We start from the raw sequence: 13,936 nt of genomic DNA, 5'->3' as shown, positions 1-13,936 counted from the left end.
TAAGCATTTAATAAGGCAGGACATTCTTATTTCAGAAATAATGTTTTTAAGAAGCTGAAAAGAAAATTCTGGTATTTGGAAGCATTCACTCTGGATCTCTGAGGGTTCCAGTGTTTGAGTATTTTGGCTTCCTTTTGTGGACTACTTCTCTATGCATTGTGATGTGTTACTTTAGGTCATTCTCACAATAGCCCCATTTGTGGAAAATTCTCTGGGCCAGGTGGTAGGACAGGGGTCATAATCCTGCCCATCCCAGCTAGGGATGATTGGACTAGGAGTAGATAAAGATACTGTCCAAGCCAGGCTAATTAGTTCTCCTCTTTTTCATCATCGTGTCCCATGGCAAGGATGGCACTTAGAAGGGTTAAATCACTTGTCCAGTCATTTACCTTGCAAGAGGCCAAACTTGGATTTGTGCTCAAGTCTGTTGAACTCCAAAGCCTCCTACTTGCTGCGCACATATATATGCTTGGCTCTTGTAGGTGAATATATCAGGTTTTAGTGGACCCAGTGTTGTTCTGGGGTAGGGGTAGGCTGGCTTGGGCTAGAAGAGACATCACCTTTCGACTAGCAACACAGGGTGAGCAGCTAACTTATCTGGGCAGTCACGGCCAAGGGGATGGGTTTGAATTGTAGTTACAGGGGATGAACTGTAGAAGGAAGGTGTGCCTTCCACGTTCCTAAAGATAGCCTTGATGGTGAACGTTGATACGGGGAAGACATCCCTTTGGTTTTAAATTATTTTTACAACTGTGGTAAAACCTCGAACCCTCGGTGAGCCTTTCTTGGGTATTTAGTTAGTTATTTTTTGCTTAAATAAATAGCCCCCAAATAGAAGCAGGTACACAAAAACTTTTATTAAGTGGAAGTTAGACTCCATGGTAATTAACCAGTTACAAGTGCATTTAAATTCATGTGTGTGGACATTGTAGAAGTCAGAATGGTCTTACTGAAAGTCCAGTGTTCTGGCGTGGCATGTGCCAGTGCAACCCAAGGTAGAACCATACACGCAGTAAGTACAGGTCAACGATGATGTCAGACTACATTGGCAACACCATATTCATTGTTACAGCTAAGCATCACAGAACATGAAAGTCCAAAGACCAGAAGACTATTACTAAATTGATTCTTACTATAAGCCTTTACTTCTACTTCAATGCTTCCATAGGACCAATGCGGCAAATCCTCAACTCTGGGGGGACAGTGCCATTTTTGTATTTTACACTTAAATGGGCCACAGAGACTGTAAACATTCAGTGGTCCTCCTGATGCCCATTGCAGGTAGATGACAGCTGTCCCCGCGGGAAAGTGCAGTTTAGATAGTTTAACTGGTGTGAACATCTTATATTGTAAGTCTTCAAATCTGAAATGTTTCTTCTATTTCAATTAGCACCAGTTTATTTTAAATCTTTTTCCTGGTGTTAAATATTTAGGAAACTTTTTTTTTTTTTTTAAATCAACACACAAAGTCCTGAACAATGGAAAGCAAAAAACATTCAAAAAGTTGTTTTAGAGAACAGCATTTAGAAAAACAACATCATTGAAACATTCAACAAATCTATGTACAGTGTGCCAACAGCTGGCAAGGAGCATGGCTGAGGAACAGTCACATGAAAGGTTAATTAACCTGAACCTCCACAGGCTGTATTTACAGTCAGATAGGTATTCAGAAGTGGAGTATCAGAACATCTGAATTTGGCTAAAAATCATATAAAAAGACACGTCCCCATCCCCAATAACTTCTAAATAGGTAGCAAACATATCCAGTATAACCGTAAGTACCAGGCTTAGAAGTGCGTTTTTCCATATTTTCCGTATTTCTACGAACAGTTGAGAAACTTTCTCAGCGGACGTAGAAGAGAGCCAGAATGGCAAGAGAAAGAAAGAAAGAAAGTTCTTTCTTTCAACCCTTGTCAGAAGAAGGAAAGAATATGTTTTCATGCCGAGCAACGTAGGAAGTTACTGATTGAGGAGCAAGGATAAATTATTAGGGGAAAAGGTTCCACAGAAATACAAAATCAACAAGAGCGCTGAAGAAACGTGTGTATATTCTATACGGACGTTCCAGACATGTAAAGTAATTATCTCCATGTGATTTTGAAAAAAGCTCAATGATTTGCTTTGCTGGACAGCATTTTTATATTTTGTTCTTTGAAACTGTACAACCCAAACCCTTTGGAGAATAGTTTTTGTTATTAGATCGAGAAGTAAACACAACAGACACAACCTATGCTATGTTTATCCAATGCGATGCTCATTAACCTTATGCAGTTTTGTTTGCCTGCTAATCCAGTGTTACTAGAATATCCACCTTTAAAAAACCGGGCACATTTGTAACAGCCAGCATTTCTCATTTCTGCTTACGCAGTAACATATAAACCATTTCCCATTTATTTACCTTACTGGCTGTATTTGTTTAGAGCCTGAAGTTTCAATGCGCTGTCTTTAAAAATATCAGCTGGAAGAATATAGATGGGAGTCCCACATTCCCACAATGTTATGCATTCAAGTTTATTTTCATAATTTGTGGTTGTGATAAGTCTATGAAAACAATTTACTTGGATTCGATATAAAATACATGTTACTCTTGGAAAATGCATAGTTTGTAGCTTCATACATTCATTCACTAATATTAAAGATTTTTTGTAAGCAAGTACTTACCCCCAAATGGTGGTAAGATTGTATTTCAAAAGATCTGTAAAAATTGGATAGCATCGCCACATTGCTTTGAATTAGTGCCCAGTTACTAGTTAACGCCTGTCTTTTTACCCCTGGCATCACACAGAAGGGACTGCTTCTTTCTCTTCCGTCCATCTTTACCTGTTTAGCAGGCACTAAAAAGCAATGCTTTCTACTGACAGCATTTCCAGTAAATACCCCATTTGAAATATTTTATAATTTCATTTTAATATTTTAGATTTGGTATAGAAAACAATTTGAAAGATGGCTTAATTTTTAAAAGCAGAGGTTTTTAAAAACCTTATCGTGGACTAAGGGCAACGGAGGGTTTGTGATAACTGTTGTTCTCTTACTCCCCAGGCCCCTCATTTGAAAAAGATGACCGCAGGCCACTTGGCAGTTGCATTTGATGATAGTCATGAACCCTTTGGGACCTAGCGATTTTTTTCTTATCCTGAGTTCTTCCTCTAAGTATATAGATTTTGAGACACGAAACACTTTGGAAACTACACTAGTATCTGGTTATTCCAGAGAGCATATGCTTAAATGGTTGACCATCGTCCAACCGTTAATTACAAAAATAGGAGTTCTAGGTCGCGTTGTAGGAAAATATTGATTAATGACATTTTTTTAAAACATAAATAATCCACATTCCTGGGTTATTTTACACCCAGAGCATTTTCAGTTATTGAAGTCGTGGAACATTTGGGGGTATTGAGCTCTTTCCTAAAAATCTAAATCTATTCTAAAGCTTTCTACCAGTGATCACAGAGGTTCCCCAAACAGTCGGGATACTTTGGAAGAAGGGGCTTTGCTATCATCACAGGGCTTGGTCAAGTCACAGTCATTGATTTCCAATTAGCAGAGTATAGGATAAAAAGGCGAAAAAAGCAAAGCAAGGGTTTGTAATCTGCAAAGAGATGCATGCTGTTTTTGGAGGGGGGCAGTTTATAATTCCACTACACTTGTAGATCCCTGAGGGGTAATCCCAGCTCTGGCACTGCTGGCCCCAAAAGCTCTACCATTTCCCCCTTTGTCTTGGCCACGTGTGCCCAAAGCATGGGAAGAGGGCTCCGCCAGGGTGAGGGGCAAGTGCTTAACAATGAGAACTGGAGTAGTTTTCTCCTTGCGTAAACACCAAGTGAAAACAATTATACCTTGAAGGGGCCACTTTCACATAACAGAGGATAAGTCCATTCTCATGCTGTATAATTGTGGGCGGAGGCCAGGGCCCAGAGAAACTAAATGTGAAGCTCTCTTCCTCTGTCCTTCCATGTTGGTTCTGATCATGCAGCCGGCACACCCCGTGGACGGGCCCAGTGGGCAGGTGACTTGCGTGGAGGCTTTGAGTCCAGGTGAAATGATTAGGTATCTGCCTTGTCATTCTTTCTTGGCAAGTCTGTTCGAGTCTTTTGTGATGAGCGTTGCAGGTTGGGTGCTGACTGACCTGCCCTCTGAATGATCACCCAAAACTGTTTAGACAGATGGAAATTTTTCTCCGAAAGAAGAGGATCGCCTCACGGAGCCTCCCATACGAGTCGTAGTGATGTTTGTCCCCCTGGACCTTAACTGAAGAGTGAGAAATCAGCACAGAAGCAAACGTGCTTAATCTGTAACTTCTGGAGGCGAACATACATAATAACATTGTGGCCTCAATAAGGTCACACCAGTGGACACAAGGAGGTTGCCAAGAATGGGGAAAAAAACTAATCACCAGAACAGCAACTGTTCTCTTTAAGTTCAATTTCTTCTCGAGAGTCCTGGTTTTCCTCTTTAGTCAGAGATGTAGAGGGAATTCAGAAGAAAATAGATGAGCAACTTTTATTATTATTATTATATATATATTTTTTTTTAAGAAAATTTTGTTTTTTAATGACTGCTCTCTTGCCTTTTTCAGGAGTTGCTACTTTCTCCTGTGGTGAATCTTCTGAATTAAAAATTTAGGGAACCGCCCCTAGTAAGTAAATGTAATAGTTAATCGGACTCAAGCATTGAATTCTTAACATTTTCATAACAAATAAAGGGGATTCTTTCTTTGGAAGCTGGCAGTTAAAAATTATGTGAATGGCGCCCACTATGAAATAACTTTTTTTTTTTTTTTTAACGAGGACCTTAATTTGAGCATCGAATTCACAGTCTCTGCCTTCTTTCAAAATCTGTAGTTATTTTCTTTGGGAGCCTCAGCTTTCTCCTTGTTCACTCAGCCCCGCCACTGACCTGGCATTGGCGCTAACCATTGCAAAACGGACTTCTTTTCCTGCAGAGGAGGAGAGTCCTCCCCCAGCACTGTATTTCCAGACAAATAATACAAGTCTCATTTATCAAAAAGCCTGTTACTGAAGTAGGTGCAGGCCATAATGGTTTAGGCCCCTTCTAGCTCCATGACTAAACTTCCCGTGAGTACCCTAACCTCATGATGTGAAGCCTGGCCAACGACAGGGCGAAGGCCTGAAGCAGCCTGTTCATCGCTGGACAGCCTTTTAGTCCCTCATGGTGACAGAAATCTCAGGCGTTGACGGTGTTGTTTAAATTGCATTCGTATTTAAACGTGACTTAACCATATTACCAGGTGTTTCCAACTTTGAGTTGACAGTACCTGTTGATTGGATCATGAAAAGTTGTAATTTTGAGCTGCTTTAAAATTTTCTGGCATCAATTTGCCTTTAGATGGATAATAAGCGTTGCATGTTAGCAAAATAATTTTTTTTTCCCAAGGAGTCAAAACGTTTACTCAGAACATCACATTAGCTAAGAAACTCCTGTAATTAACCACTTAGATGGTGGGAACTTAGGGAGTGGGGGCACGGCAGCACCCTAAAGGGATACAGTCGGGAGGATTGAGTTTGCATGTGACTGTGTGAATGAGTCTGCTCTTTGTTTCCATGCGGAAAGATGGGCTGAAAGGATGGGAACGTGGTGGGTCCCTGGGTCTTTTCAGGGTTAGTGTCTGGAAGACTAAGGTCTGAGCCAGTGCTTTCCAAGTGCTTCCCCTCCTCCTTTTGGGCAGTGATAAGGCTGACTCACAGATTTAAGACTATTGTGGGTTGGCCTTGGAGGTGATCCTAAGTATCCCTGTTGTGCCCTGGATGCTTAGGAAGGTCAAATGAAATAGTGTCTCTGAAAGACCCCTACTTTATTATATGTGTGAAAGGGTTAGCGACGATGCCAACACCATCAGGACTCTGGTGTAAGACACAGCCGGAAGTCACTTAGTCCTCCCAAGCAAAAGCAGCAGCTTCTAATTTTTTCCATGACACATTTATTCCCATTTCGTCTTTGCCCTCGGACAAAGATGCTAGGGTTCTCTATGTGGAAAAACTCCATTTTGGGGTTAGTGGACATTCTAAAGTACCTACCAGGTCTGAAACCAGGATGTTGCTATATGGGAGATGAAACAATGGAAATTTCACCCTGGAATGAAGACTCACGAGGCAGGATGGAGCGGGAGGGAGTGTGGAGGGGCTGGCACAGGGCTTTGGCACGAGGAGGCAAAGTGGGCTGTCTTCAGCTGCAGGGGCTCTTGGCTGCCTTCTTGAAGGCATAAGGCTGCTCTTTGCCAGCCCCTCATCACAGTGGTCACGGTAGTGAAAACTGAAGTTGGGATGACAGTTATTCAATCAATGCTTTGGGGCCTGGCCTGGGGGCGGGGTGGGGCGGAGCTGGATAGTACTTCAGAGTATTTTGATCAGAGGCAAGGCTAGTTTAAGGATACTGTATTTTTATATTCAAGTCTTCCATGAGAATGATTTCTTTGATTTTAGTTGCCCAGATTGTGCCCACGAGTGAGTTTGTGGGGCTGAGGGAGGAAGTTGACCCGATGGCCGTGGAATGTGAGATGTGCCTTCCCCAACATCTCCCACGGAACGCGAGATGAAACCGGTGGCCGAAGGCTGCTGTCTGCCCCGTGTGGGTTCTCTTTGGTCTGTACAGTGTTGGCCAAGAATTTGAGTTAGCTGTCAACACTTAAATGTCATGTAACACCGTATTTCCGAGTCAGAAGATCTAGCAGCCCTGGGCCTGATTTCTGCATGGTTCTGATTGTCTGGAGCTGGGTGCCCCATGCAGTGGGTGCATGGGCGGTCTGGCTCACAATGATCTCTACCATTCTGTGGTGTCCCTGTTTTGCCTGATCTGAATTGTTCATTTACAGATACTGCCTGGCTTTTCTAAGGCTTCTGCTATAAACCATTAGGAAGCCTCTATTGAAAAATGAAGCAAGGCTCATTTGCTTCAAAACCATACAGCAGTGAACACTTCTTGGGGATTTAATGCTAACAATGGAGATATTCAAGGGACGATAAAGATAGAGATTTGCAGACTGCCTCATCTCAGAGACCAGGAGCCGAGGCTGTGCGTGGTTTTCCATATCTCCGTGCATTTCTAGTCCTCATGGGTGCACATTCTAAAAGCTATTTGAAAGCAAGGTCTGAGTGACCCTCTGACCACTCCACAGGAGTTGCCCAATGGATATACGGTCATTCTATGCCAGCTTGTCTTTTGATGTTATCTGCATATTGCTAATTAGCTTTTGAGTTACTGACATCTTAGAAAGAGAAGATGCTTTATTTATTTATTTTTTTAACAGTGAGTGGGCTAGAAGAAACTGTACAGCATTATGAAATGGTTTTGGCAAAGCTCAAAACTATTTGTGCAGTTAATAGACTCTCCATGGCTCTCTCCCTTGGGAATACAGTGACTTTCTGATCGCAACCTGGCATGTCTGTTCCTCTTGTGAAAAATCAAGCACTTGCTTTGATAAGAAAATTAAAGTTATTTAGTTAGTGCTGAGGAAAAAATTATCTCAAACACCACTGATCACCTAAAAAGTCTATCTTTGGGCTTACAATACCAAGATTTCAGGAATTACCAGCAAATGATAGTTGCTAGTTAAATGCAGGTTTGTGGTAAGCTGGTCTTTGTGACAGAATCTCATTTTACACTAAAGAATTTAAAGAATGTTTCTCCCATTGCTTACAAGCATATCTATTAATATTTTCCCATTTAAGATACATATGGTTGATTCTTAAAGTGTCTTTTCCCATAATCCGTTGAAAACACACTGGCAATGATAAAAGGAGTAGCTGTTGCTATCTTGATTCTCTTGTAATAATCTTTCCATCTGATCTGCATTTCTACCCTTGCTGCAGAGGGTTAATTGAAAAGATATGCATCAAAAACACTTGCTTAAAAGAGGCATAGCCCTTTGTTTGGAGAGCAGGAATTGCTTATAATATTAAGACTTCCTGTCTGGTAAGTACTGTATTTTAAAAAATAAGCTACAATGTATAAAACCAAGGTCATTTCCCACAAAATGTTCATGTTCTTTGTGATTACAAAACACTGCATCTTGTAAAATATTTCCAGTTCTGTTTACTTGAGAAGTACCAATGCTTATTATAAAAGTGTCATGTCTCTCCGAATTGTAGAAGCCTAAAGCAGTATATTTCTTGTCTTATTTGGAAAATTAAGTTATAATTGCTATTGTATTTAAGATTACATTTTGATATAACACATTACCATTGTGATTCTCAGACCCACATGAGAAGTTATAAAACATGAGATTGTCTTCAAAAAAAAAAAAAAAAAAAAAAAAGCAACTATTTACAAAACAGGACCAGAAGTAAGATTCCCACTTTGATTTCTGGTCCTATGATAGGTACACCTTTTAAAGCATGTATATCATTGGGTATGGGCTTTTTCAGAGTCACTCACAATAAGCAAACCGGTCGGTCTTAAATGCAGTTTATACTTCCTTGCTCTATTGGTGTGCATTACATAGTGATACAATTGGTACCTAAAAGTGCTAATCTCATTTTATTTACCAACTTCTGCTTTGACAAGTTACAATGCAAAAAGACACAACGGAACAGTTCCAGTAGAGAGGAATCCCCACAGGTATGAGGAACAGGGAGAGCGTATGTGCCGCTGGTAGGGTTATTTTCTTAGAGAAATGAAATTTCCAGTTGACCCATGTACCCAGCGTCTTCTCCAAAATGATCCACAGCCTCATCCATATTCATGAATTCGGCTCTGTTTCCATTCATTTGTATGCACAAATCCTTCCCTGTCTTCATACAGGTCAATGCTACAGTTGATGTGGTCAGTAGAAATTCTACAGGGTCATGAGAAAAAGCAGCACCTTGTCCGCAAAAGTCCATGGAAGTTTGCTCCTTAACATGCTATTAATGCAAAGTGCACGTCTTTAACACCTTCGCCTACAGAATTCTGTGTACAGTCATCAACCGGGTGATTATGAAAAGGAACACCGAGGCTTCGGACTCACAATTACATTCAGAAAAAGCCTTACACCAGTCTGTGAATACCCACCAGGGACTGTGCCTGTGGTTCAAATGTCAGCCTTAGACTGCAGGTCAGCTACAAAGAAACTGCTCGTTTCCATAGAGCACTGCTCCTCAAAAAGTTGACATCGTCCACTTCATGTAAATTTGTCTTGAAATAATTATCATGTTCGTTAAAAACAAAAATACCACCCAAACTGTTCTGACTGGGAAAGACTCTAGAGATAATAAAAGTCTTTCTAGTCTTAGGATCTTCCAGATCTATCTTTCACATACCCTTTAATTTTCCCTGAGGAAATGAATATTATTTACAGTATTTTGCTACTATTCTCAAGGTATCCTCTCCTATATGTACAGTTCTTGCCACCTGCCTCTAAACATTTGCAAGTGAATGCTGCTCTTTTGTTTTCCGGTGAAGCCGGATGAAGGAGGACTCAGGTCAGCCGTGCTGGCTACTACGGAACCCAGGGCGGCTTTCAAAAGCGTGGCTTGGTGTGACACCATAGGCAGCCGACTTAAACGCAGACAATCTTGAAATGGGATCGAGGCATTTCGGTCTCAGAAATCTTTTGCACCATTCATGTGACTATTTCTTTAAGAAGATTTTGGAAAGCCCAGGAACTGCAACACCCATCATTCTCTACTGAAAGTGTTCATCTGCAACACAGTTGTGAATGGACAGGGAAACACCTAATAAAGGGCACCCGGTGCACGGAGCTGCTGACAGGCACTTCACCGTGGAGCCCGCACCCGTTCAGAAACCCACTGCCTTCTTCCTGACCCTGGGTTTTACCAACCAGGAGAGGAAACTTTCCGGCAAGTAAGGTGGAGGGAGGTCCGTGCCCACTAGAGACGTGCACGGGAGTGGCAGCTGCTCCTGGAGGGATGACATGACAGCTCCCTCCGAGGTGTCCAGGGACACTCACCACTGGCCGATCAGCATTAACAAGGTGAGTGGGAGCCAGATGTCCATGGATCTCTTGTGTCTCCTCTCTGGCCTCCAATCTACCCACTTGCTACCGGGGTGTCTTCTCCAGCTTGTCACACTGCTGCCCATAAATTGGGTGCACGTCCTCTGGGAAGGACTAAGGCTTAAAACTACTGCTGGATGATGAACTGTCTTTGCTTTGCAGCTACCTGAAGAATGCCTGTCCGTTATTATGAAATGCCTTCTTAGACAGAGATGAGAACTATTTTCTGAAGGAAGAAGTATCAAGGGAGAGAAAGGTCAAAAGGCTAGAGCACGCCTTATTTAGAAATACTTTGGGTCCAGAATCCATAGTATGGCCATTCCTTTTGAACAGACAAGTCTCTGAGATCTGTGGGATGGACGGAGCTCTGGTTAACCAGCCAGCATGCTATGGGACTGCCCTTTGCACCCACCCCCTGCCTCCCCCTGCCAAATGAAGACATAAAAGAACGTGGTACCACAGGGATGGCATAAAACGGATGTCGGGCTTAATTTGGCACTTAATTTAGTCCCAAAATATAACAAAATGGCTGTATGTCTTTTTTTTCCCTATAATTTTGGCTTTTACAATCAGTGCTGTATATTGCAATTCATAGCTTTCTGGGTAGCTTGCAAAGAAGTTAGTCACTTTTTTCCCAAGGCCAGCCAGGTAATTTTGATGGTTCTCCAGTTATTACATGCCTTGGTATCAAAAATGGATGTCTGTGTGTGCAGGAAGGGACTGACGGTCTGTGCACACCTGTGCCAGAGAAGAAAGAACCCAGAGACCGGGGCCAGTAGGCAGAAAGGGGTCCCCACGTGACTGGGGATGCATAAGAGTATGTGTAGAGAAGCCTTTAGAAAGGACAAGAAATCCCAGGGAAGATGCATTCAGCTGTACGCTTCTGCTTATACCTGTGCATTGGCAAAAACCCAGGTAAGGACTGAGCGTGGCTCCTCCAGGCCAGAGCTCAGAACGAATCATGTGCTGCATCTCTAGGGCGCAGCCACAAAACCTCCCTCCAGGACAAAGACCTCTCCTTCCCTGTGTCCCAAAGTTCTGGGAGGTGGGGAGGATGGACTTAGCCCCTCATCACTGTGATTGTTTTTGATGAGGGACTTAATTAATCCAAGGATCAAGAGCCAGGGAGATTTGCCGAAGAGAAAAACCTCTGCTCTAGGATTGCATACCAGCCATCATTTCAGTACAGTGCTCGAGTGGTTCACCGGCTCTGGACTCATTGTGGCCACGGGGCAATCCACCCACAGCTCAAGCCCCCCGGACCAGGCCAGAGGGAGCATCATGGCACAGCAGAGGGTGCCTGCAGGGAAGCAAGAGGACTCCAGGGAGGAGAAAAGACATGCTGGGGTTGAGGATACGAATACACTTCTGCCCTTAAAAAAATATGCCCTTTCCTGGCTGACCTCATAAATACTAAAACACACATTATAGCTGGTGCTGTGGCTACTATTGATTGGAAATCATGAAATTAAACATGATTTTCAATTACCCATGAAGGTAAAGGAAGCTCTTTTCCTGCTCTCTTGAAATACATGTTTTTAAGAGAAAAATAAATGAAGGAGGAAAACAGGATCTCTTTTGAGGAATAATATTTAAAAAGTCACATGAAAGCTTACAAAATAAAATTGCCAAAATCTATGAATGTACAGGTTGTGGCTATTACACTGTGAAACCTCCTTCTATTTCCCTTGCTTCTAAAAGGAAAAGGATTTCTGCTATTCCTAACTGACTTCTTTCAACTCTAAAACAAACGTGTATGTACAATTTCTAAACATATATTAACCTCTCCTCTGTGCAATTTCACTGAACATTCCTATGGCTGATCGTCGGCTCCCCATCCTGACACAGTGCATCCTATAAGGTGCTCTTAATCCTTTGCATAGGTATAGGAGAAGTAACTCTTTAGCAGGGCAATCGAGAGTAGGACACACAGACAATGAGCGTACATATAGAACGTGACAACTACTCCCTCCCCCACACCACTACCACCAAAACAAACAAACATACTAGGCTAGGAAACCTGCTAAATGCAACACAGTGCAAGCCCTGGTCCTACTAAATTGAGAGATTCCTATACCCACATGCATTTTCCTTTTGGTGTTCTGTACGTTCCCCTCTGAGCAAATTCTAAGCGAACAGTGCCAGTATTTGAATAAGAAAAACAGAGTTTTGGACCTTCCATGTACTCAGATCACGTCTGTATTGTCCATCAACCCATCTCCCAGACATGCTAAAGCATAAAACCTGTGAAAGTGCACTCAGAATGGATGTCGGTTTGCTGACTTCACATGTCTTTCTGAACAGAGGGGGATGTGTTATGCTGTACTCCGCTGTCTACAGCAAACCTGCTGGGATAGTCGGAATTCTCTACCTGTTCTGAAACCAGCCAGTGGTGGGGTTTTGAGGGACGGCCCGACAACCCACTAACCTGGCAACAGCACTGTCACAAAAGCAGTGACAAATGGATCTGTGCTGCGGCTCGCGTTGCATCCCTGAAAGAAGCATCGAGGCTTACCCAGGTGGCCACCTGTGCCAGTTGTTGATCGAGCTGTGACAGGTAGAGAAGGAGCCGAGCCACCTCTCGGAGGAAGGGCTTCTTAGAAATCTGAGGAAGGCTCCTAGATGTTCCCAACGTTACAGCGGGATGTCCTGAACTCAGCTTCAGGGTCTGAGGTCTGCTGGTGATCTCCTTTCGGGTTTATGCCATCTGGGACCCTCCAAGCCACGGTTCCGTCTGGGGCCATTCTTGCAAACACAACAAACAAACAAGACATAGAAGAGATACCCAGAGTGCTGCACTTTCCGGCACCACATCATGATGTGCACCGCTCCAGGAAGTCAAATGGAAAACAGGGAAAATAGTATTCACGATGAAAGCAAGTGTTGTTCTCTGTACAAATGCTACTGAATAACGCGTCGCTTTTTTTTTTTTTTACTGTGTCAAAAAATCTCAGAAATGGCATTATTCAGAAAGCTTATCAAAATATGCCTCCTTTCCAGGTAAAAGGGGCTTTGTTGGTTCCATTGCTACCGAAGTCCACAGTTTGCAGACCTAGGCATACAGCAAAAAAAAAAGCTGACTTTTCTTTTCAAGGAAAAAAAAATAGTTACAGCCGCTCCAGGCTGGATTCTCAGCAGGAGCAGTGGAGGGTGGTGACCTTATTTTTTTGCTGTAATTCCACCAAGTTTCTTGGAAGTGCTTTTCCTGGGCTTCAAGTGTGTTTTGTTCAGAAGCAAAAGTGCTTTCCCAAACCCGCAGTGGAAGGGGAGGGCAGCCCGCTTGGTGAGCCTCTCTCCTCAGTCAGTGAACCTCTGGCAGGCTTTCTTCCAGCGGCAGGCCGTGCACCACATGTCTCGGTTCTCCATGCCGTATACCTTCCGGCACTTCTTGCCTTCTCCCCTGGGCTTTCTGTAAGACAGACACGGAACGTTTATTCTCTGGGACTGATTCAATGGGCATTCGTTCTACGGAGGGCTTGAGATCCCTTGAAAGAGTAAGAAACAATGTTAAGAAACAAAGTAGGGGTTTTTTACCAGGTTTGGACTTTAACGTGCTGGATGTTTTCATGGCCACTACACTTAGCTATTACAATTTGCTACCACAGCTCTTTAATTTTTTTTTTTTTAAATTTTAGAGACTGAGAGAGTGTGCACAAGCAGGATAGAGGGGCAGAGGGACGGAGGGAGAGACGGAGAGAGAGAGAGAATGAATCTCAAGCAGGCTCCACGCTCAGCTTGGAGCCCAATTTGGGGCTCGATCCCACGACCCTGGGATCATGACCTGACCTCAAATCAAGAGTCAGACGCTTAACTGAGCCAGCCAGGCACCCACAATTTGCTACTATAACTCTTAAGCTTCTACTTGTTCATTTGTGGGCACGTCCATTTGGCCATCTTCATAAAATTGAATTAAGTAAATACAAAAAAATACCAGTAGAGAGGTCTCTTTTTTTACATTTTAAATAGGTACTTTCAAGTGCTCTCTTG

The 13,936-nt window shown here is 42.8% G+C and overlaps 1 protein-coding gene across 3 annotated transcripts in view; it reads right to left on the bottom strand.

Annotated features, from left to right (window-relative positions):
• Positions 1–832: 832 nt before the first annotated feature.
• Positions 833–13,936, bottom strand: part of ZNF704 (zinc finger protein 704) — a 191,790-nt gene continuing 178,686 nt past the window's right edge. The window contains exons 8-9 of one of the 3 annotated variants that reach the window (XR_005794130.1): positions 12,465–13,358; positions 833–5,275 (exon numbers count right to left, since the gene is read on the bottom strand). Coding sequence is in view for 1 of the 3 variants with exons in the window: in XM_040487522.1 (XP_040343456.1) it covers positions 13,247–13,358 (112 nt within the window). In the remaining 2 variants the exon portion in view is untranslated. Of the gene's footprint in view, positions 13,359–13,936 lie in introns of all 3 variants that reach the window. The other 2 variants (XR_005794131.1, XM_040487522.1) reach the window with 2 other exon arrangements.

Source organism: Herpailurus yagouaroundi, unplaced genomic scaffold, assembly GCF_014898765.1.
Source record: "Herpailurus yagouaroundi ecotype Mexico unplaced genomic scaffold, PumYag 165, whole genome shotgun sequence".
Lineage (NCBI taxonomy): Eukaryota > Metazoa > Chordata > Mammalia > Carnivora > Felidae > Herpailurus > Herpailurus yagouaroundi.
Note: the sequence above shows the minus strand (reverse complement) of the source record. Positions and strands in the feature narration are given on the sequence as shown.